Here is a 23,006-nt window from a genome sequence, read left to right on the forward strand (position 1 = left end):
TGGAATCATTTTGTTAAATGAAGAGTTCTCAAAGTGGGCAGTTGATCAAGGTATGTACTGATATTTCCTTAACTGTATTATCAGAAAACTACTGGCCCTATGGCATGCTGGAAAAACTCACACATGAGCAACTGTGGAAATGACTTGGGAATCATACTCTTTAGGGATAGGGTGATGTCTTGATGATGTGGGCTGTATTTTGAAAAAATGGCTCTTCAGTGCTCCTTTGTCTCTGATAGGTAGAATAGATTGGTCTAGGAGCTCAGGGATCAAAATAGTGTCTCTTACCATCAAGTTTGGTTGTGGAAGTGCTGGGTCAGAAAATATTATTTGCTGAGTCATATCTGACTCTTTGCGATCCCATGGACTATCTTTATCCATGGAATTTTCCAGGCAAGAATATTGGAGTGGGTAGCCATTCCCTTCTCCAGGGGATCTTCCTGACCCAGGGATTGAACCTGGGTCTCTGGCACTGCAGGCAGATTCATTGCTGTCTGAGCCCCCAGTGGAGCCCCTGCTGGGTCGAAAGGTGTGAGTGCACATAACTGTTTTGGGTAACTACAGGTGATCTGCCAGATGGCTGCATCTGTTACACAGTCCCACTGGGAGCTCTGAATAGTCCCCATGAACACGCAGTCCTCGTTAGTGGTAGGTTTCTCCTTTCCTCCCGAGTTTTGCTTTATTGTGATGAAAGAGCTTGGGAACAGGGAAGGGACATCCTGGCTAGAAGTGCAGCATGCCTGAGCTCCTGGGAGTACTTTCCTTGCTTCCAATTGAAGAGGAGGAAGATGTAGTAATTTTAGGACTTACTTCAGAGTCACTGAACTTTCAGATAACTGGGAGAGGCAGCTGGATGTAATTGACCTAAAATAGGAGGGAAACCTAACCCAGGGCTTCCCAATCTCTGGGATCTAATATCTGATCATCTGAGGTGGAGCTGATGATATAATAATAGAAATAAAGTGCACAATAAATATAATGTGCTTGGATCACGCCCAAACAGTCCCCATCCCCAGGTCCATGGAAAAATTGCCTTCCAGGAAAGTGGTCCCTGGTTCTAATAAGGTTGGGGACCACTGCTGAATTTTGCCCTTAATTTTAGGTCTAGGGAGTTTTCTCTTTGGACCATTCCTCTCCCATGTTAAATGGTGAGAGTAATTCCTGTCTTCTCTTTCTTCTCATCTGCTAGAGAATGAATGGTCATGTATCATCCCTGAGTAGGTTAAAATACTGGTTCATTAGGACCCTGTGGTGTCTGAGCAGACACAGTACTAAGATTCGGGGAATCAACACAGACAGCACAGCGAGAAGCCAGTAGGAGGTTTATTTTCTACTCCATATGATGCTCACAACCTCAGAGTTAGCAGACTTCAGATCAGAGTGTTATGACGATTTCACGCTTGATATCAACTTTGTAAACAGGGGTAGAGATTTCCACCTCATGGCATATATTCTCCTCTGACACGACTTCAGCCTTCCCTATTAGTATCCCATTACCTATAGAGAAGAAGCAAGGCTCTATCAGACAACTGGACCTCACCAACAAACCGTTCTACCCTGCCTTTTACTGTGTCTGACCCTCAGCCCCATTTCTCAGGCTCCCACACAAGATTCAGCTGTTTCCAGCGCGCTCACTTCCTCCGCACTGAGCCCTTGCCCACACTGCCTGTGTGTCTTGTGTTTCATTCTTACTTCACTCCCTTATTTCTTTTGCTTTTGGCCATGACTTGATTTCCCCTTTTCACTTTATCCTCTTTGTGTTCCCCCTTATTTGACACTAATGCTCAGGCAGGAAGTTTCTTCACTTACCAAGTCCTTGTATTTCCCAGAAGAAATTTCTTGAACAGTGAAGACACAGACATCCTGTGTATGTAAAATTACAATAAGGGAAAATGATGTTGTTGGATGCCCCAAGTGTGATTTTAACCTGAGGAAAAGAGGATAGGAAACAGTTAAACAGAGTCTATCAGGTTGAGGCAGCCCCGGAGTAAATATTACACCAAAGAAGGATGTTTTAGCCCAACACAGAGGCAGTACCAGGGGTTTCTCCCAGACATCACTCTAAACACATTCAGGGCCAGACTTGACTTTAGCCAATCTATTGGTAATTCTCCTTATCTGCCATTTTCAACTTTGACTTGTGTTGTGAAAAAGATAATTTCTTTGCTTGCTGTATGTCAATGTTTTGAAGTTGGGTTTGAAAGTGCTCTCAGATACCACACTTGGTTCTGTCTACTGATGTGGGGGTAAACACACGTGTGAGGGTCTGCCTAGCATTTGACTAATCAAGTTATACGTGAAATGTTCTTTAGAGCAATGGAAGTGCCAAGAGGTCACCATGATTGGACTGTGTTTAGTTCTGAAGCTCCCCAACTAGAGTAGATAGGGAATGACTTAAGTGAACTTGCCTGTGAACCAAGAGGGTCATGGAGATTGGAATCATCAGTTTGTCTTCTCCGATGTGGTGGGAAAAAATCCCCCAAACAAATAAAACAGGGTTTATTTTCCCATGTATCCTGTGTAGTCAAGGCTATGGTTTTTCCAGCGGTCATGTATGGATGTCAGTTGGACTATGAGGAAAACTGAGCACCGAAAAATTGATGCTTTTGAACTGTGGTGTTGGAGAAGTCTTGAGAGTCCCTTGGACTGCAAGGAGATCCAACCAGTCCATCCTAAAACAGATCAGTCCTGGGTGTTCAGTGGAAGGACTGATGCTGAAGCTGAAACTCCAATACTTTGGCCACCTCATGAGAAGAGTTGACTTGTTGGAAAAGACCCTGATGCTGGGAGGGATTGGGGGCAGGAGGAGAATGGGAAGACAGAGGATGAGATGGTTGGATGGCATCACTGACTCGATGGACATGAGTTTGGGTAGACTCTGGGAGTTGGTGATGGACAGGGAGGCCTGGCGTGCTGCGGTTCACGGGGTCGCAAGGAGTCAGACACAACTGAGCGACTGAACTGAACTGAACTGATCCTGCTTTTCAGCTTTGTGATGTGGCATTTATCCCTCGGAGCTTCTCATTCTGTGAGGTATCATGAGATTAAGATATTGATACTTACTTCTCTAGTCTGTATGAGTTCATAAGGCTTGTGTGTTGTGTATGATACAGAGCTTTGTGACGGTAAAGTACTGTGTGTTGTACAGATAAAGACCTTGGAGTCTGAAAGCACTTGGCCACCTAGTACCTCGTGCCTGTTCTCCTCCCCCCAATAGAATTAGAATCAGATAGAAGATGAAAGAAATGACTGAGATTCTCAGATGGGAGAAGCAATCTGCTGAGGTCAGACCTGAGAAGAGAAAGTTCCAGGATCTTCCTGAAATGGCAACAGAGAAGATCTGTGGAAAGGGGATGCTCAGAAGCATTTCTGGCATCATTTACATTTGAATAAATATCAGATACTGTATGTAGTCCTCTTAGGGATTTGGTACCTCTGCAACTTTCTCCTCTGTTTGCATCTGTTTTCTAAAAACCCCAAGGAGGCCTTGAAGGATCAGGGATTATTATCAAATATCCTGAAGCAGGAGGTATAAGGGATCTGAAGAGTCAGTGAAGACAGCGGGGAAAAGTAAAAAAGGTAGGAAATGGGAAAGCCAATTCTAATGTGACAGTAAGTCTCCCATCTGTGAGGAGGACATCATCACCCCATTCTTGCAGCTTCTCTCCCGTCCACCATGGCCTATTGAGTGGCGCCTCCCTGACTCAACCTCATCACCGCATTGGCCTGAGACAAGGGTGTGGATGGCACAAGTCAGCAAAGCTCCTTTGTCATTGTCATCAGTCTCATCCATCTTTGTTATTATCCCCTTTATGTTACTTTCCTCTCTCCTCTCCACTCCTTCCCTCCCCTGGTGAAATGAAGAGTCCTGACATGGTTAAAAAATCTCTCCTCATTTATCATCTGCATACCATCACTAAAAGATTTGTGTTGTTGTTTGAGGTAAAAGTTACATAATATAAAGCATACTATCTTAACCATATTTAACTGTACAGTTCAGTGGCATTAAGTACATTCACATTGTTGTGTAGATCTCACCATCATCCATCTCCTGAATTTTTCACTTTCCTAATTTGGAAACTTTGTCCCCATTAAACACTAATATCCCCACTTGGCACTCACTCCCTGGCACCTAGCACCTACTAATGTGCATTTTCAATTTTTGAATTTGACTATTCCATCTGTACCAACACGTCTTCATTTTTTAAAACAATTTTTTTCCCGTTTATTTTCATTAGTTGGAACTTCTTCATTTTTAAAATGGAAATAATGATGTATGCATTCCTAACAGGGTTGCTCTCAGAATCATGGCTAATGAATGCAAAAGCATTTGTAGGTGACTTCTTTGTAAGAAGCTATTTCACTTCACATCATTAGTGACCACAAAAATTGTTTATGAGGGTATTTCTCTTCTCTCTCCCCACTTACCATAACTCCCAATTCTTCACTTACCACTAAGTATACAGGCACATGACTTCTAACCCTGAGTATTACATTATAGTCTTCTGAGTTTCCAGTCGTTCAACTGTCAGGGTTATTGAGATTACCTTCTGTCTAGATATGACAAAAGAGGCAGAAAAAAAACTCTGGTAAAAGCCCAGGTTGACGTTTCTGTTGTTTTCCATTTTTGTTTATAATCATAAACAATGCTGCAAACATCCTCACTCATCTGTATCTTCATACACTTCTGTGAATATCTCTTTAGGACACATCTCTATAAGTGGAATGTGTGCATACTCAGTTGTATCTGACTCTTTGTGACCCCATGGACTGTAGCCCACCAGACTCCTCTGTCCATGGGATTCTCCAGGCAAGACTACTGGAGTGGGTTGCCATTTCCTTCTCCAATAAGTGGAATGGCTAGGTCAAAATGTATACATTAAAATTTTTGATACAGACATATTCTGTCCAAAGGGCTGTATTCAGTTCACATCCTCACCAACAGCACATGGCAATTTTGATTCTGGGATAAACTTTAGGGCATTAAAGCCAAGTTCTGAGCTGTTCCAGTTAAAAAAAAAAAAAGCAACAAGTCCAGGATTGAGGTAACCTTTGAGGAATATGGAAGCAGGACAGGCAGAGAGAGCAGGGGGATGAAAGGCATGGGAAGACACAGAAGCATCAGTGCCACCACTCTTAAGGATCCCCTTGGCATGGCACACAGCTATGGTGAGCACTGTTGCCGATGAAGTCACAGGGATCATCTGAGTTGCTGGGTCAGCACAACACTTTCTACTGCGTTGTGACCAGGGTCATGGCCACTCTTGTGCAGTTCAGGCATCTTATTCAAAGCTTATCCCAGAGCTGACCGCCGTGCTAACATCCCGGCCTTTTCTTTTCTTTTATGGGAAAAGGATGAGAATGATAAAATGATAGAAAGCTGAGTTAAAACACAAAGTAGGTGTAGGTCATGGATTCAGTAATCTCTCCAACAGGTTCTGAACAGGGAGAGAGTGTGACCAAAGAGACTCAAATAGTGAGGACTCTCAGGCTGGGTCCTCTTGGGGCAGGAAAGTAATCTGTAGGTGCATAATGTGGGTTTCTGGGTTGGCGGAAGTGTCCTCTCTGGAAGAATTTATGTAGAGAGGAAAAACAGATGACTTACATTGGCTCTTGAGCTGCACCAGTCCCCAGTGTCAGGCAGAGAACCAGGAACAGGGCAGCAGGGCTGGTCTTGAAAAGACGCTGAAGAGGATGCATGCTGGAGAATTTGGTGCTCAGGAGGACTGTGTACCCAGGGACCAGGATTGTTCTTTTTAACTCTATCAGGAAGACCCTGGAGCTATTGAAGCAGGTTCACTCGGCCAAAATCATCACATCCTGGAGATTTCCTTCATTGGTATCTTGGTTGGTTTCTTTCTTTTTTTTTTTTTTTTGGTCAATGCTTAGCCGGAACTTTAAATGAGGAGAGAGAGAGAGGAAAGAATGAGTTGGACTGTTTCCCCTTGTTTTTTTAACTTTAGAAGATTCCTGGATCACTAGGATAAATCCTGTCTCAACAGTTGTAAACAGGATTCTTTCCAGGTCCTACTTCCTAACCCTGGCTCTGAGTCCGTAGATTTCAGGAAGGGTCCTGTCTCTTTGTCCTCTGAATGACAAACGTCTTGTCTTTCTCTCAATGCCTTAAGTGTAAAATTTGTTGTAGATTTTAGATGTAGAGTTGTAGATTGTAGAATGGATGCCTTGTCATGAATGTGCCTATTCATACTTTCTATGATTTGCATTTTTGGTACAATGAGTCATCTCTAAGAAGTGGTGGCTACATAGGACACAAAGTATGTTTAAAGGTAATTCAGGAAGAAGTCAGGAAACGTCTTCCCTAGATGAGACCAGGGGAGACCAGATACATGTGTGTGTATTTGTTATGACACTATGAACAAGCTAGAAGCTGGATTCAATGACCTTCCTATGTATGGGCTGGTTCCTTTCAGAGCCTTGGATCCACATTCGGTGTGTGGAAGCTGCTCTCCTAAAGCTTCTCAGGAAAAGTGCTGGCATCCCAGCTCTCTCTCTCCCTGCCTTCAGTGACTGCGCAGATGCTTCTACTTGCAGGATATTCAGTTGTGGGGACAGATGACAGATCCCATCTTTGAAGGACCTTTGTGATCATCTCCAGTTATCTCACAGGAGAAGGTGGTATCTGAGGAACCACTTAGATAGTTAGGGTGTCTAGGCAACTCATGCAATTTCACACATAGCACCCAAATGGGAGAACCAGAGAAGATTTGAATGTTTTCGCGTTGGATGGGGGAGTGACTGAGTTGGGACAGCTGACAATGCTGCAGTCTTACCTCTGTAGAGTACCCCAGAGAAAGAGTGTTGCAGCCAAGCAGGACTCTAGCCTTACGGCTAGAGCAAGACCAGGGAAGGTTGCTTTCATCTCTTCATTTGTATCTAATCCAATATTGTGATCCAAGGGGCATCACTCTAACACCAGGTGCCGTACAGCAGGTCTTCTAGCTCCCATTCAGTCTACCTTTTAACTCTATTTTCTCAAAATTCATTAAATTTCTTTCCCTCCCAAGACCTCGCCTTCTATTAAACTTTTATTTATTAAAATCTTATTTTCCACTAAATAATATATTTCATGGTAAAAAAAAGTCCAAATCATATCAAGGTTGGACATTGAAGCTTAAAATAGCTTAGATTGCTCTTCTTAGTTAATTTCTCTGATTTGACACTTCTAGTTACTTCTGATAGACTTCCACAAATACTAGCAGGCTACAAGTTACCTTTTTATGTTGAAATGATGTTTCCGCTATGTATTAAGAAATATGTAGCCCCAGAGGGCTCCGATAAAATCATGGGCTAGTTTGCCAAAGGAATGGAAAGGAATGAAGCAATTAATAGCAAATTTTAGCAGAAAACCTATTAGCAGGCTGTCATTTTTTCAGTAGTGTTGTGATATTAGGGGTAATGTAGTGGTATTTGCAGGCAGTTGTGTGTTGCTTTAGGATGAGGGCTGGCAGTCAGCCTTACTCTGCTAAGGTTCTGGGTTGCCTCTGTCCATCAGCACATTCTGACACAGTGGAAATGTTCAATAGTTGCACTGTCTACATAGCACAATTGGCCACTGAAGCCAGGAAATGGGGTTAGTCTAACTTAGAGTTATTGTAAGTGTCAACTGCCCAGTGGATTTCAAAGATTTAGTATGGATAAAAGAATGTAGTGTATCTCATTAATTATTTAAAAATATTAATTATATTTAACGTAAATTTAATATAAATGTTATACCTTAAAATAATATTCAGGATGCATTAGGCTAAATAATTCAGGCTGGAGGAAGCCTAAGCTGGAATCAAGATTGCTGGGAGAAATGTCAATAATTTCCCAAATAATTAGTGATGTTGAGCATCTTTCCATCTGTCTCTTTGTGATCTCTGTATCTTCTTTGGAGAAATGTCTATTTAGGTACTCTGGCTGTTTTTTAATTAGATTCGTTTTTAAAATATTGGATGTTTTCTGTATATAATTTAGATAGTAAACCCCTGTTGCACATATTATTTGGGAATATCTTCTTTCATTCAGTAGTTTGTTTTTTCATTTTGTTGTTGGTTTCCTTTACTGTGGAAAAGGTTTTTAGCTGATGCAGTCCTGTCTGTTTATTTTTGCTCCTGTTACCCTTGCAGGAGGAAACAGACCCCCCAAAATACTGCTAAGATCAATGTCAAGGAGCTTACTGCTAATGTTTTCTTCTACGGGTGTTATGGTTTCAAGTATCAAGTGTTTCAAGTGTTACCTTAGGTCCTTAATTCATTCTGAGTTTATCTTATATACAATGTGAGAAAATGGCCTAGTCTGATTTTTAGAAGTAGCTGTCCTGTTTTCCCAGACTTTTTATGGAAGAAGCTGTCTTCTTCATTTTATGTTTTTTCCTCTTTTGTTGTAGATTAATTGACTATATAGGTGTGGACTCATTTTTGGGTTCTGTAGTCTGTTCCATTGATCTATGTGGCTATTTTTGGATAGTATCACAATGTTTGGATGAATAGAGCTTTGTAGAATAGTTGGAAATAGGGAGTATGATGTCTTCAGTTTTGTTGTTTCTCAAGACGTCTTTTTCTCTTGGGGCCTTTTGTGGTTCCATACAAATTTTTGGAGTACTTTTTCTAGTTCTGTGAAAAATGCCTTGGTATCCTGATAGGGATTGCATTTAATTTGTTGATTGCTTTGGGTAGTATGAACATATTAACAGTAGTAATTCTTACAATATATAAGTGTAGTATATCTTTTATTTGTGTGATCTTCAATTCCTTTCATCAGTGTCTTATAATTTTCAGAGTACAAGTCTTTTACTTCCTTGGTTAAGTTTATTGCTGGGTATTTTATTCTCTTAAGATACAATTGTAAATGAGGTTAATTTCTTAATTTCTTTCTGATAGATCATCATTATTGTATATACTATATAGTATATACACTATAGTTTTGTGTATATTAATTTTATAGACTATGAATTTCCTGAATTCACGTATTAGTACTAAGAGTTTTTTGGTGGAATCTTTATGGTTTTTACGCAAATTCCATGTAATTTACAAATAGTGACAGCTTTACTTCTTCCCTTTCCATTTGGATGCTTCTTATTTTTCTTGTCTGAATGCTCTGATTAGGACTTCCAATACTGTATTGAATAAAAGTGGTGAGAGTGGGAATTCTTGTGTTGTTTATGACCTTAGAATAAATGTTTTCAGCCTTTTGCTATTGAGTATGATGTTAGCTGTGGGTTTGTCATATATATATATATGTGTGTGTGTGTGTGTGTATATATATATGTATGTATATGTATATACACACACATATATCAATAGGTATTTACATATATATATGTCAATAGATGTTATGTTGAGGTATATTCCCTTTACACTTACCTTGTTGAAAGTTTTAAAAATTATAAATGGATGTTTTGTATTGTGAAAAGCTCTTTCTGCCTGTATTGAGATTACTATATAATTTTTATACTTAGTTTTGTTCGTGTGCTGTATCACATGGATCGACTGTGGACATTGAAGTATCTTTGAATATCTAGGATAAATCCTAGGTGACTATGGTGTAGGATCCTTTTGCTATACTGTTGAATTTGACCTGCTAATATTTTGTCAAGGATTTTTGCATCTATGTTCATCAAGAACATTGACCCATAATATTCTTTTTTTTTTTCCCTGTGGATTCTTTTTCTATTGGTTGAAATCAGGACAATGGCGGTTTCACGGAATAATATGGAAGTGTTTCTTCTTCAGTTTTGAGGAATACTTTGAAATGCAAACTGTTAGTAAAAATACAAATACTTAAGGGGCTTCCACATTAGTGAAGTTTTTAGGGGTGTAGTGGTTCAGGGCATGTTGGAACATCTTTTCCAAGGTGCTGTGCTAAGTCTATTCAGTCATTTCTGACTCTTTGCAAACCCATGGACTGTAGCCTGTTAGGCTCCTCTGTTCATAGGATTCTCCAGGCAAGAATACTGTGGGTTTTTACTTTTTTTCTCCTGAGTAGTTTTCCATTGTATAAATATGCCACATTTCTAAAAGTCTGTTCATCTCTCCATGTACCTATGTATTATTTCCCATTTTTACTACTATAAATACAACTGATATGAAATTTCATAATGAAATTCCAAATAGTATGGTGTTTTGAAATTTAATATTCCAATTGCTTATTTCTAGTATGGAGCAACAGATACTTTAGTATTTTGTCCTGTGTATTTTAGAAATTTTGCTAAAATGACTTACTAGTTCTACTATGCTTTAATACATTCCTTTGGATCTTCTATGTGTCTGAGGAAAAAAAAGTATTGTTCTCTTTGACTCAAGTTGATATTTCTTATAGCTCAGGTCTACTAGCAGTAAATTCTGTCAGCTTTGGTGTGGAGAAAAAAAGTAAAAAACATGTATGAATCTCAAAAACATACATGCTAAATAAAGGAGCTAGAGACAGAACAGTCCGTAGTGCTCATTTCAATTTTTATGAAGTTTTAGATAAGACAAATCAATATACAGTGAACAAAAGTTGATCAGTTGTTATCTGGGGTTTGAGGATGAGGAGGATATTGGATGAAAAATGGGATGATTAAATCTTTTGTGCTGATAAAATATTCATCATGATTTTATTAGTAATTATAGCTATTTATCAAAACTTGAACTGTATTCTTTATTCCTTTAAGAAGACAATTGGCAAATATTTTTTATTTTTTATCTTATATTTTATATTTTTAAAAAAATTTTTTGTATTGGGTTATAGCCAATTGACAATATTGTAATAGTTTTAGGTGAGCAATGAAGGGCCTCAGGCATACATATACATGTATCCATTCTCCCCTAAACTCCCCTCCCATCCAAGCTGCCACGTAACATTGAGCAGAGTTCCATGTGTGATGCAGTAGGTCCTTGCTGGTTATCCATATACTTTAAATTATTGTATTTTGTGCCTGCATGCATGCAAAGCTGTTTTAGTCAAGGCCAACTTTTTGCAACATTATGGACTGTAGCCCACCAGGCTCCTCTGTTCATGGGATTTACAGGCAAAAACACTGGAGTGGGTTGCCATGCCCGCCTCCAGGCGATCTTCCTGACCCAGGGACACCCCCTCCCCAAGGGTCATGTCTCCAGCATTTGCAAGCCGGTTCTCTACCACTAGTGTCACCTGGGAAACCCATTGTATTTTATGTTACGTAAATAATGTCACAATAAAGTAGGTAAAAAAAAAAAGAATACTGTGGGTTGCCAAGCCCTCCTCTAGGCGATCTTCCCCATCCAGGAATCAGACCCTTGTCTCTTGCATCTGCTACATTGGCAGGCAGGTTCTTTACCACTAGCACTACCTGGGAAGCTCTTTTCTAAGGTAAAGATAGTTATTGAACCTTGAACAACTTACCACTGAAAAAACGGCACCATTCTTGGAAGACCTTAGAGTTTGGAGGTAGAGTTTACTAATTTGGGGACTGACAAATCATCATTGGATGACTCAAAAAGATGCCAGTTTTGAGTGGTATCCAGAGCAATAAAGGGATTCTATAACAGGTTCAAACTTTGGTGTGTGCAGTCTTGCTGAGTCTGAATTATGTTTCCTGAAATTATTTTTTGTTGCTCTGCCTCCCCTTCCTCAAGTGAGTCTATTAGAGCCTTTAAAGAGGTGAATCAGGTTAAATTAGGTCTTAAGAGTGGAGCTCCTAGAACTGGTGCCACTATAAGATGAGGAAAAGGCACCATTACTGTCTTTTCCCTGTACCAGGATACAGTGAGAAGGTGGCTGTATGCAAGCCAGCAAGAGAGCCCTCCCTAGAACCTGGTCATGCTGGCATCCTGATATCAGACTACTGGCCTCCAGAACAATGAGAAAATAAAACTCTGTTGCTTAAGCCACTCCGTCTAAGGCATTTTGTTACAGCAATCTGAGCTAATATAAATCCTTTATTTTGGCCACATCATTTGGGAGATCCTATGGTGCTACACAGATTCATGGTAGATGATGGACTCTGAGTGTCGACTCTGTTAAGTCTCACCAGAGTGTGGCAGGGTAGACCAGCAGGATTCTGGAATAAATCTATACTCTCTGCAGGAGAAAACTAATTTTTTAAAAGGTGCATTTGAGCACCATGGAGACCCAATTCCTGACCGTGAAACACAAAGAGACCAGAGTTCTGCATTATTACTTAGACATAGGCAGACCCAAAAATTATATATTTGAGTGGCTACAGCAGCCATCCTTCATAAATTGGAAATAGCACAGTATAACCTATAAGGGAAAAGAATCTGAATAAATATAAATATACATATTTATATAGCTGAAGTCCTGTGGTTTGTGCCTGAAACTTATTGCAAATCAAATATACTTCCATAAAAATAAAATATATTTTAGGGACCTCCCTCAGAGAAGGAAATGGCAACCCACTCCGTATTCTTGCCTGGAGAATCCCAGGGACAGAGGAGCCTGGTGGGCTGCTGTCTATGGGGTCACACAGAGTTGGACATGACTGAAACGACTTAGCATGCATGCATGCATTGGAGAAGGAAATGGCAACCCACTCCAGTATTCTTGCCTGGAGAATCCCAGAGACAGAGGAGCCTGGTGGGCTGCTGTCTTTGGGGTCACACAGAGTCGGACATGACTGAAGCGACTCAGCAGCATCAACAGCAGCAGCAGGGACTCCATGGTGGTTCAATGGTTAAGACTCTGTGCTCCCAATGAAGAGGGCCCAGGTTTGATCTCTGCTCAAGGAAGTTGATCCCATAGACAACACAGAGTTCTCATGCTGCAACCAAACATCCCGTGTACCACAATGAGGATCTAAGATTCTGTGTGCCGCAGCTAAGACTCAGAGCAGCTAATATTAAAAAATACTTTAAAAATAAAGTATTTGGTAAAATTGTAAAAAATTCATTTCTTCCCATAAGTGATTTTGATGTTTCAGGTGCTGGCCTTTCAACAACAAAAACTAATACTGAGACCTCAATAATGTATCATCTCTCAAGGAGACAATTTCATAGAATAATGATTACACTGAATCCTTTAGACTCTTGAGGGGGCAGTATCTTTGTAGGATCTCAAAGAGCTGGACACATTGAAGTGACTTAACATTCATGCACTCATCTTGTCTGTACTGAAATTGATGCATATTCTAGGTATGGAACTTTTTCCTGCCTGCAGTGTTTATTCAGCACCACTCTCTGAGAGCTCACAGAGTATCTGATTTCTAGGTCCATCTAACATCTCCTTATATCAATGGAATAATTTTTTTAAGTGAAAGGTTTGTTTCAATGGGAATACCACGATCAAGGTATATACTGAGTCTCATTCGCATTATGTGAAAACTACTGATGTGGCATGCCAGGAAAAGCACAGACATGAGCTGCTAAGGAAATGACTTTGGAATCACACTGTTTAGGGATATGGTGATGTTCTTCACGAGCTGTAATTATGAGGGCTTTCCTGGTGGCTCAGTTGGTAAAGAATCCACCTGCAATGCAGAAGACCCAGGCTTGATCCCTGGGTCAGGAAGGTCCCCTGGAGAAGGAATTGGCAACTCACTCTAGTATTCTTGCCTGAAAAATCCCATGGAGAGAGGAGCCGGAGGGGACTACAGTGCATGGGATCACAAAATATCCTTCAAGATGTGCCTCTCTTTTAAAACAGTGGCTCTTCAGTGGCCCTTTGTCTTTGATAGCTAGAGTAGATTGGCCCTGGATCCCAGGAATCAAAATTGTCTCTCTTACCATCACTGCTGGTTGTGGAAGTTCTGGGTCTGAAGGTATGTACACAATTAATTTAAGTTACATCAGGTGATTCTCTGGATGGCTGTACCTATTTATACATGCCCATTAGTAGCAGCAATGAATGGTCCCCATAACTCCTCAATCTCCACTCACAATAGGTATCTCCTTGCCGACTGAGTTTTGCCTTATTGTGATGAAAGAGCTTAGGCTTAAGGAAGGAACATCCTGGTCAAGAGCCCAGCACACCTGAGCTCCTGCTAATCTTTTCCTTGCTAGTTCAAGAGGAGCAAGATGTAATAATTTAGGACTTCAGGTTCATTGAACTTGCAGATAACTGGGAGGGGCAGCTGCATGTAACTGGACTGAAAGAGGAAGGAAACTTAATCCAGGGGTCCCAACCTCTGGGATCTAATGCCTGATGATCTGAGGTGGAGCTGATGATATAAAAATAGAAATAAATTGCCAATAAACATAATGCACTTGAATCTTCCCAAAACTCTCTCTCACCTCCCCCTGCCACAAACCCCTGGCCCATGGAAAAATTGTCTTCCATAAAACCGGTTCCTGGTTTAAACTGACTGGGGACTGCTGCTTAGAACCTTTGCTCAGTTCTACCCTTAATCTTAGCCCCGGGGACAGCTCTCTCTGGACATGTTCGCCACTGTGTTAAATGGTGAGGATAGTTCCCGTCTTCTCTTTCTTCTCAATTGCTAGGAAGTGGATGCTCATGTATCATCCCTGAGAAGTCCTCTTAACATACTGGTTCATGAGGACCCTGGGGTGTCTGAGCAGACACAGTACTAATTTGGGGGAGAGAACACAGGCAAGACAGTGAGAAGCCCATAGGAATTCTATTTTCCAGTCCACATAGCTGCCCACAAACTCAGCAGACTTTTGAGATCAGAATCTTATGATGATTTTACGCTTGATACAAACTTTGTAAACAATGGTGTAGATTTCCTCATCAGAAGGGCATATATTCTCTTCTGATACAACTTCAGCTTTCCCTTTTATGATCCCATTTTCTGGAGAGAAAAAGCAATGTTGTGTCAGACAGCTGGATTCCACTACTGGTCTTCTTACACCAGACCCACCCACAAAACATCGTATCCTGCCTTTTACTGTGTCTGACACTCGGCCCCATTTCTCAGGCTTCTATACAAGACAAAGATGTTACCAGCCCCTCTCCCTTCCTCCACCTTGAACCCCTTGCCCACACTGCCTCTATGTGATGAGTTTCATCTTCCTCCAATAATTTATTCATTTTGCTTTCTGCCATGTCTTGGTTTCCCTTTAAACTTTGCCCTTTGCCCTCACATAACACTTCCCCTTATCTGACATTAGCACTCAGGCAGGAAGTCTCTGCACATACCTGATGCTTGTATTTCCCAAAAGAAGTTTCTTGTACTGAAATCACATAGACAGGCTGTGTAAATAAAATTACCATAAGGAAAAATGATGTTGTTGAAGGCCTTGAGCGTGACTCTAACCTGAGGAGGAGAGGATGAAAAAGGTAAAAAGTGTGGATTTGGCTGAGGAAGCTGGGGAGTGACCATTAAGCAGAATAAGCATGTTTTAAGTCAACACAGGAAGAGGGCACCAGAGGTTTCCCCTAGACATCAGCCCTTCACACATGTATGGTTGAACTCAATTTAGAGTGTCATCGAGATGGTAAAAAGCAGTCTGCTCCGATGTGGTGGGGAATAAACCCACCGAATAAACAAAACAGAGCTCATTGTCCCTACTGAGCTGGTTTCCGGCTTTGTGACTTGGCATTTTTACTCTGAGCTTCTCATTCTACCTTTGTGAAATCAAGGTATGAAATCTAGCTATCTAGTCGGTATGAGTTCATAAGTTTTTGCCTTTTTTGTATGATAAAGCTCTTTATGAAGGTAAAGTACTATGTGTATTGTACAAATAAAGACACCTGGAACCTGAAAGCACTTGGCCAACTGGTACTCAGTACATGTTTGCCTTACCCAATACATTTATAAAACTTTTACTCAGATACAAGAGGAAAGGAATGACTGAGATTCCAGATGGGAGAAGACATCTACTGAGGTCAGACCTGAGAAGAGAAAGTCCCAGGACCTTCCTGAAATGGCAACAGAGAAGATGTTTGGAAAGGGGAAGCTCAAAGGCGTTTCTAGCATCATTTATACTTGAGTAAATAATTAGATACCGCATGTATTTCTCTTAGGGGTTTTGGTAGCTTTCCCTACTGTTTGCATTGTTTTCTAAAAACCTCACTGAGACCTCTAAGGAGTTGATGATTGCTGTCAAATACGAAGAAGCCGGTGGTCTAGGGGATCTGAAGGCTCAGTGAAGGCAGTGAGGAGAGGTGATGGAGGTAAGAGGCTGGAAAGCCAGTCCTGGTCTGACAGGAAGTCTCCCATCGGTGAGGGAGACCATAATCACCCCATCCTTGCAGCTTCTCTCCCATCTGCCGTGGCCTATTGAGTGGAGTCTCCATGACTCAGCCTCCCCATGGCACAGGATGGTGGCAGGGGCGTGGATGGCTCAGGGCCAGCAATGCTGCTTAACCATTGTCACCCAGTCTTATTCATCTTGGTTTTTATCCCTATTCTTACTGCTTTTCTCCCTCCTCCTTGCTTCTCCCCTGGGGAATATAGGAGTCCTGACATGGTGGAAAGCCTCTTCTCATTTATCCTCTGCCTACCATCACATTCTTCTTTGTTTTTTAGTGCTTTTTCTTTTTTTGTGGTAAAAGTGACAAAATAAAAAACAACATTTTAACCATATTTAGCTGCACAGTTAAGTGGCACAAAGTCCATTCGCATTGTTGTGCAGCGCAGGCTATCACCCATTTCCCAGATTTTTCAGCTTCCTAAACTGAAACTCCGTCCCCATTAAACACTAACATCCCCACTCCCATACACCTTGGCCCTGTAAGCTACCAATGTACTTTCAGAACTTATGAATTCGACTATTCCATCCGTACCATCACTCTTTCATTTTAAAAATGGAAATAAGAATACACACTTTCCTAAGAGAGTTGCTCTGAAGTTCACGGCTAATGCATGCAAAAGCATTTGTAGGTGACTTTGTAAGATGATGTTTCACTTCAAATCAATAGTGTGGATTGAAATCATTTATGAGGATATTTCTCATCTCTCTCCCCTCTCACCATGACCCCCAAAGCTTCACTTACCACTAAGCATTTGGCCAGGTGACTTTTAACTGTGACTGTTACATCGTAATAGTTAGTTGAGTCTTCCACTGGATCAATTGTCAGTTTTGCTGAAATCACCTCCTGTCTACATATAAAAAAGAGGCAGAAAAAAGGTCAGATAAAAGTCTTGGATTGAGGTAGCCTGGGAGGGAATATGCAAGCAGGAGAGGCAGAGAGAGCAGGGGGCTAACAGGGATACAGAGGCACCAATGCCTAAGGATCTCCTTTGTATGACAATACCTGAGGTGAGCACAGATGCCCATGAAGCGCAGGGATCACCTGAGTTGGTGGATCAGCACAGCCCTGTCTTCTGGGCAGTGAGCAGGGCCTTGGCCTCTCTTGTATAGCTCAGGCACCTTATGCAAAGTTTACACCATAGCTATTGACCGCGGTCACATTGCCAACTATGTTTCTCTTTCATGGCAAAAGGAGAGAATGATAAAAGGATAGAAGACGGATTTAAAACACAAAAGAGCTGTAAGTCATGGATTCAGTAACCTCTCCCAGCAGTTTCTGAGCAGGGAGAGAATGAGTTCTGGGTTGGCAAAATTGTCCTCCCCTGGAAGATTTTCTGCAGGGAAGAAAAATACACGACTTACACTAGGTCTTGAGCTGCGCCAGACCCGAGTCTCAGGCAGAGAAGGAGGAGCAGGACAGCAGGGCTGGTCTTGAACAGAAACTGAAGGGCATGCATGCTGGAAGAATTTGAAGCTCAGGAGGACTGTGTCCTCAGGGAGCCAGGACGGCTCTTATAACTCTAGCAGGAAGACCCTGGAGCTATTGGGTCAAGTTCACTTGGCCAACATCATCACATCTGAGCGATTTCCTTTTTGCTACCTTAGTTGTTTTCTTTCTTTTTTTTTTTTTGAGAAAGGTCAGTGTTTGTCCGGAACTTCTTTTTTTGCTGTGCCTGAGCTCATTTACCCATTCACAAGTAGTCAGAACTTTAAGTTGAGGAGAGAGAGAGGAAGGAGGGAGTTGCACCATTACCATTTGTTTTTTTCCCAACATTAGAATGTTCCCGGATCCTTAGGATAGATCCTGTCGTAACTGCTCTAAGCATGTTTCTTTCCTTTACTAAGCACTACTTCCTAACGCCTGCTCTGAGTTTGTAGGATCCCTGAAGTGTCCTGTGTCTTTGTCCTCTGAATGACAAATGTCTTATCTTCCTCTCAATGCCTCAACTCTAAAATTTGCTGTAGATTTTAGATGTGGAATTTTAGATTGTATTAATAGAATGGATGCCTTGACGCTAATGTGCCTAATCATACCTTCTCTGATTTACATTTTTGGTTCAGAGAATCATCTCTAATAAGTGGTGGTCCCAAAGTGTGTAGAGTGTGTTTAAAGAGCATTCAGTCCATGGACATAGGAAGAAGTCAGATCAGATTAGAAGAGGCAAGACATACACGGCATGTATTCCTTATGGCACTACCAAAAAGCAAGAAGCTGCATTCAGTCACCTTTCTATGTATGGATTGGTTCCTTTAGGAGCCTTGGATTCACACTCCATGTGTGGAAGCTGCTCTCCTGAAGCTTCTCAGAAAAAGTCCTATCATCCCAGCTCTCTATTTCCCTGGCTTTGGTTACTTTTCAGCCTGCTTCTACTTGCAAGAAATTCAGTTGTGGGGACAGATGACAGATTCCATCTTTGGAGGACCTTTGTGATCATCTCTGGTTGGTATCTGCAAAACCACTTAGAGAGTTTGGGTGACTAGGGAGCTCATGCACTTCCATACCTATCATGCAAAAGGGAGAACCAGGGAACAGCTGAGGGTTCTCGCATCAGATGTGGAGGTTAAGTCCAAGAGTGAGTGAACTGGGACTGCTAGAGTACTGCACCCTTACCTCTGAGGAGTACCCCAGAGAACTAGAGTGCTGCAGCTAAGCAGAACCTTGAGATGCCTTAAGGGTAGAGCAAGACTAGGGAAGGTTGCCTTCATGTCTTCATTTGTATTTTATGCAGTATTGTCTATGAATCAGGAGGGGCCTCTGTCTAACTCCAGGTGCTGTAGGGCTGGTCTTTTCTTTCCAGGGTCAGTCTACCTTTCATCTCTGTTTTTCCTAAACTCATTAAAATTCTTTCCCTCCCAATATCTTGCCTTCCATTAAATTCTTATTTATTGAAATATTATTGTCAACTAAATAATATATTTTCATGGTAAAAAAATCCAAATCATATCAAGGTTGGAAACTGATGCTTAAACTAATTTTCTTAGCTAATTTCTCTGACTTGACCCTTCTAGTTACTTCTGATAGACTTCCACAAATAGTAAACTGCAAGTTATCTTTTTGGGATGAAATGATGTTTCAAGTATATATTAAGAAATATGTAGCCCCAGAGGGCTCCAATAAAATCAAGGGCCAGTTTGCCAAAGGAATGGAAATGAATGTAACAATTAGTAGCAAATTTCAGCAGAAAACCTGTTATCATAGCAAACTCTCATTTTTTCAGTAGTATTGAGATATTAGGTTAATGTGGTGGTATTTGCAGGAAGTTGTATGCTGCTTTAGGATGAGGGCTGGCAGCAAGACTTACTCTGCTAAGGTTCTGGGTTGCCTCCGTCCAACAGCACGTTCTGCCCAGTGAAACTGTTCAATAGCTGCACGGTTTGCATAGGACAAGTGGCCACTGAAGCCAGGAAATGGGGTCAGTCTATCTTAGATTTGTTGTGTTAACTGCCCAGTGGATTTCAAAGATTTAGTATGGATAAAACAATGTAATGTATCTCACAAATGATTTTTTAATAGTAATTATTGTTGTTGTTGCTGTTCAGTCGCTCAGTCATGTCCGATTATTTGTGACCCCATGCACTGCAGCATGTCAGGCTTCCCTGTCCTTTACCATCTCTTGGAACATGTTCAAACTCATGTCCATTGAGTCGGAGATGCCATCTAACCATCTCGACCTCTGTCATCCTCTTCTCTTCCTGAAGAAGCAGGTGAAGTTAACTTGATGATATATTTGACTTAGCCTAATGTATCCTAAATATTATTTTAAGATATAATTACACAACAGACTGTGGAAAAGTCTTCAAGAGATGAGAACACCTTTCCACTGTGTCTGTCTTTCTCAGCATCAGAGTCTTTTCCAATGAGTCAGCTCTTCGCATCAGGTGGCCAGAGTATTAGAACTTCAGCTTCAACATCAGTCTTTCCAATGAATATTCAGGGTTGATTTCCTTTAGGATTGACTGGTTTGAACTTCTTGCTCCTCAAGGGACTCTCAAGAGTCACCACAGTTTGAAAGCATCAGTTCTTTGACAGTCAGACTTCTTCATGGTTCAACTCTCACATACTTACATGACTACTGGAAAAACCATAGCTTTGACTAGATGGACCCTTGTCGGCAAAGGAATGTCTCTGCTTTTTAATATACTGTCTAGGTTTGTGATAGCTTTCCTTCCTAGGAGGAAGCATCTTTTCATTTCGTGGCTGCTGTCTGCAGTGATTTTGGAGCCCAAGAAAATAAATCTTTCACTGTTTCCATTGTTTCCCCATCTATTTGCCATGAAATGATGGGACCAAATGCCATGGTCTTAGTTTTCTGAATGTTGAGTTTAAGCCAACTTTTTCATTCTCCTCTTTCACTTTCATCAAGAGGCTCTTTATTTCCTCTTTGCTTTCTGCCATAAGGGTGGTGTCATCTGCATATCTGAGATTATTGATATTTCTCCTGACGATCTTAATTTCAGTTTGTGCTTCATCCACCCCAGCATTTCTCATGATGTACTCTGCATATAAGTTAAATAAGCAGGATGACAATATACAGCCTCGATGTACTCCTTTTTCAATTTGGAACCAACCTGTTGTTCCATGTTTGGTTCTAACTGTTGCATCTTGACCTGCATACAGGTTTCTCAGGAGGCAAGTAAGATGGTCTGTTATTCCATCTCTTTAAGATTTTTTCCAGTTTTTTTGTGTGGTAATTTGATCTTAAAATAATATTTAGTTTATATTAGGCTAAATCAAATATATTATCAAGTTAACTTCACCTGTTTTCTTTTAAATGTCGCTAACAGAAAATTCAGCATTACACATGTAGTTTACAATATATTTCCCTCTCTCTCTCTCTTTCTCTTTTTTCTGGCCTCTCTCTAGGGCTTGTGTGATCTTAATTCCTCAACAAGGGATTGAACTCAGGACCTCAGCAGTAATGGCACCAAGTCCTAACCATGGACCGCCTGAGGATTCCCCCTCCCCCCCCCCCCCCATTTTAACTGGACAGTGCTACTCCAGGAAATCATGCATCTAGCTGCTTTGAGGACAAAGGAAATAAAAGTGTGTATAGAACTAGGACAGGAGATAAAATCTGTGAGTTTGTAATGCTATTTGGTAGAGACTTCAGGGGCCCACATAAGATTGCCTGTGTGTATAAATCCGTATGTGTGTGTACAAGCCAGGAGCATAGGCTCTTGTGTCAGGTAGCCTGCACCGTGCAAATGCCAGCCTGCTACACAGTAGCTATGTCCAAATTAATTTATATCAGTTTTCCCATCAATGAAGTCAAATATATTAATAAATAGTTCAGCCCAGTCATGTCTGATTCTTGGCAACCCCATGAACTGCAACATGCCAGGCTTCCCTGTCCATCACCAACTCCTCGAGCTTGCTCAAACTCATGTCCATCGAGTCGGTGATGCCATTCAACCATCTCATCCTCTGTCATCCCCTTCTCCTCCTGCCTTCAATCTTTCCCAGCATCAGGGCCTTTTCTAATGAGTTGACTCTTCACATCAGGTTGCCCAAGTATTGGAGCTTCAGCATCAGTCCTTCCGATGAATATTCAGGATTGATTTCCTTTAGGATTCCTTTAGGATAAGTAGTATTCACTTGTTTTGTCTATCTCCCCTGAAAAATATAAGCTTTATAAAATCGGGATGAAAAAGTTCCTGATTCACTTCTGTAAGGTGGCGGTGGTGGTTATTTAGTTGCTAAGTCGTGTCCGACTCTTGCGACCCCACGGTCTGTAGCCCACCAGGCTCCTCTGTCTGTGGGATTCTCCAGGCAAGAATACTGGAGAGGGTTGCCATTTCCTTCTCCATCACTTCTGTAAACCACAGACCTAAAATAAGGAATGGCACATAGGGTACTTGATAAACATTTATTGAGTGAATGAATACATAATGCATGAATGGCTTTTAACCTTTTGGCTGTGCTGGATTTTTGTTGCTTGGCAGTGGCTTTCTCTTGTTGCGGTGAGTGAGGTCTACTCTCCAGTAGTGGTGCTGGGGATTTTCATCGTGGTGTCTTCACTTCTGAAGCACAGGCTGTATGTACAAGGTCTTCAGTGGTTGAAGCACGGGGACTCAGCAGTTGTTGCCCAAGGTCTCAGAGCATGAAAGCTTCAGTAGTTGGTGCATGCAGGTTTGGTAGTTGTGGCTCGCAGAGTCTAGTTGGGGCACATAGGCTTAGTTGCTCCACGCCATGTGACATATTCCTGAAACAAGGATCAAACCTGTGTTCCCTGCTTTGGCAGGTGGATTATTATCCACTGTACCGCAAGAGAAGTCTGGCAGGTTGTTTTAAAGGTTTTATTTATTTTAAAATATTTTTCTAGTGTTAATGGGAAAGTGAAAGTCACTCAGTTGTGTCCACCTCTTTTCGACCCCATGGACTATACAGTCTGTGGAATTCTCCAGACCAGAATACTGGAGTGGATAGCTGTTCCCTTCTCCAGGGGATCTTCCCAACCGAGGGATTGAACTGGGGTCTTCTGCATTATGGGCAGATTCTTTACCAGCAAAGGTACCAGAGAAGCCCAGTGTTAATGAGATATAACTGACAAAACATTGTGTAAATTTAAGGTATTCAATGTGCTGATTTTATACATATATGTATTGTAAAATGGTTATCACCATAGAGTTAGCTTTCAGTTCCATCAAGTCACATTGTTACCTTTTATTTTTTGTGGTGAGAACATTTAAGATTCACTCTTTAGCAATTTTTAGGTATATAATTCAATATTATTAACTATATTTGCTGTACTATACACAGATCTTCAGAACTTCTGCATCTTAAGTTTGAAAGTTTATACACTTTGACACTCATCTCCCCAATTCCTTCCTCCCCTGCCACCCAGCCCCTGATCCCCATAGCTCTACTCTCTA

At 41.3% G+C, this 23,006-nt stretch overlaps 1 protein-coding gene across 1 annotated transcript; it reads right to left on the reverse strand.

Moving 5' to 3' along the window:
- Window positions 1–1,305: 1,305 nt before the first annotated feature.
- LOC110139579 (prolactin-inducible protein homolog) lies at window positions 1,306–18,867 on the reverse strand. The gene is made up of 8 exons (XM_020897548.2): window positions 17,496–18,867; window positions 16,876–16,981; window positions 15,076–15,193; window positions 13,704–14,728; window positions 5,606–5,895; window positions 4,453–4,554; window positions 1,810–1,927; window positions 1,306–1,497 (listed from the first exon to the last, which is right to left on the reverse strand). Exons 1-4 carry the CDS (start codon window positions 17,588–17,590, stop codon window positions 14,604–14,606), a joined length of 444 nt encoding a protein of 147 aa, XP_020753207.2. The 5' UTR covers window positions 17,591–18,867; the 3' UTR covers window positions 1,306–1,497; window positions 1,810–1,927; window positions 4,453–4,554; window positions 5,606–5,895; window positions 13,704–14,603.
- Window positions 18,868–23,006: the final 4,139 nt, after the last annotated feature.

This window comes from Odocoileus virginianus, chromosome 1 (genome assembly GCF_023699985.2).
Source record: "Odocoileus virginianus isolate 20LAN1187 ecotype Illinois chromosome 1, Ovbor_1.2, whole genome shotgun sequence".
NCBI classification, from domain to species: domain Eukaryota; kingdom Metazoa; phylum Chordata; class Mammalia; order Artiodactyla; family Cervidae; genus Odocoileus; species Odocoileus virginianus.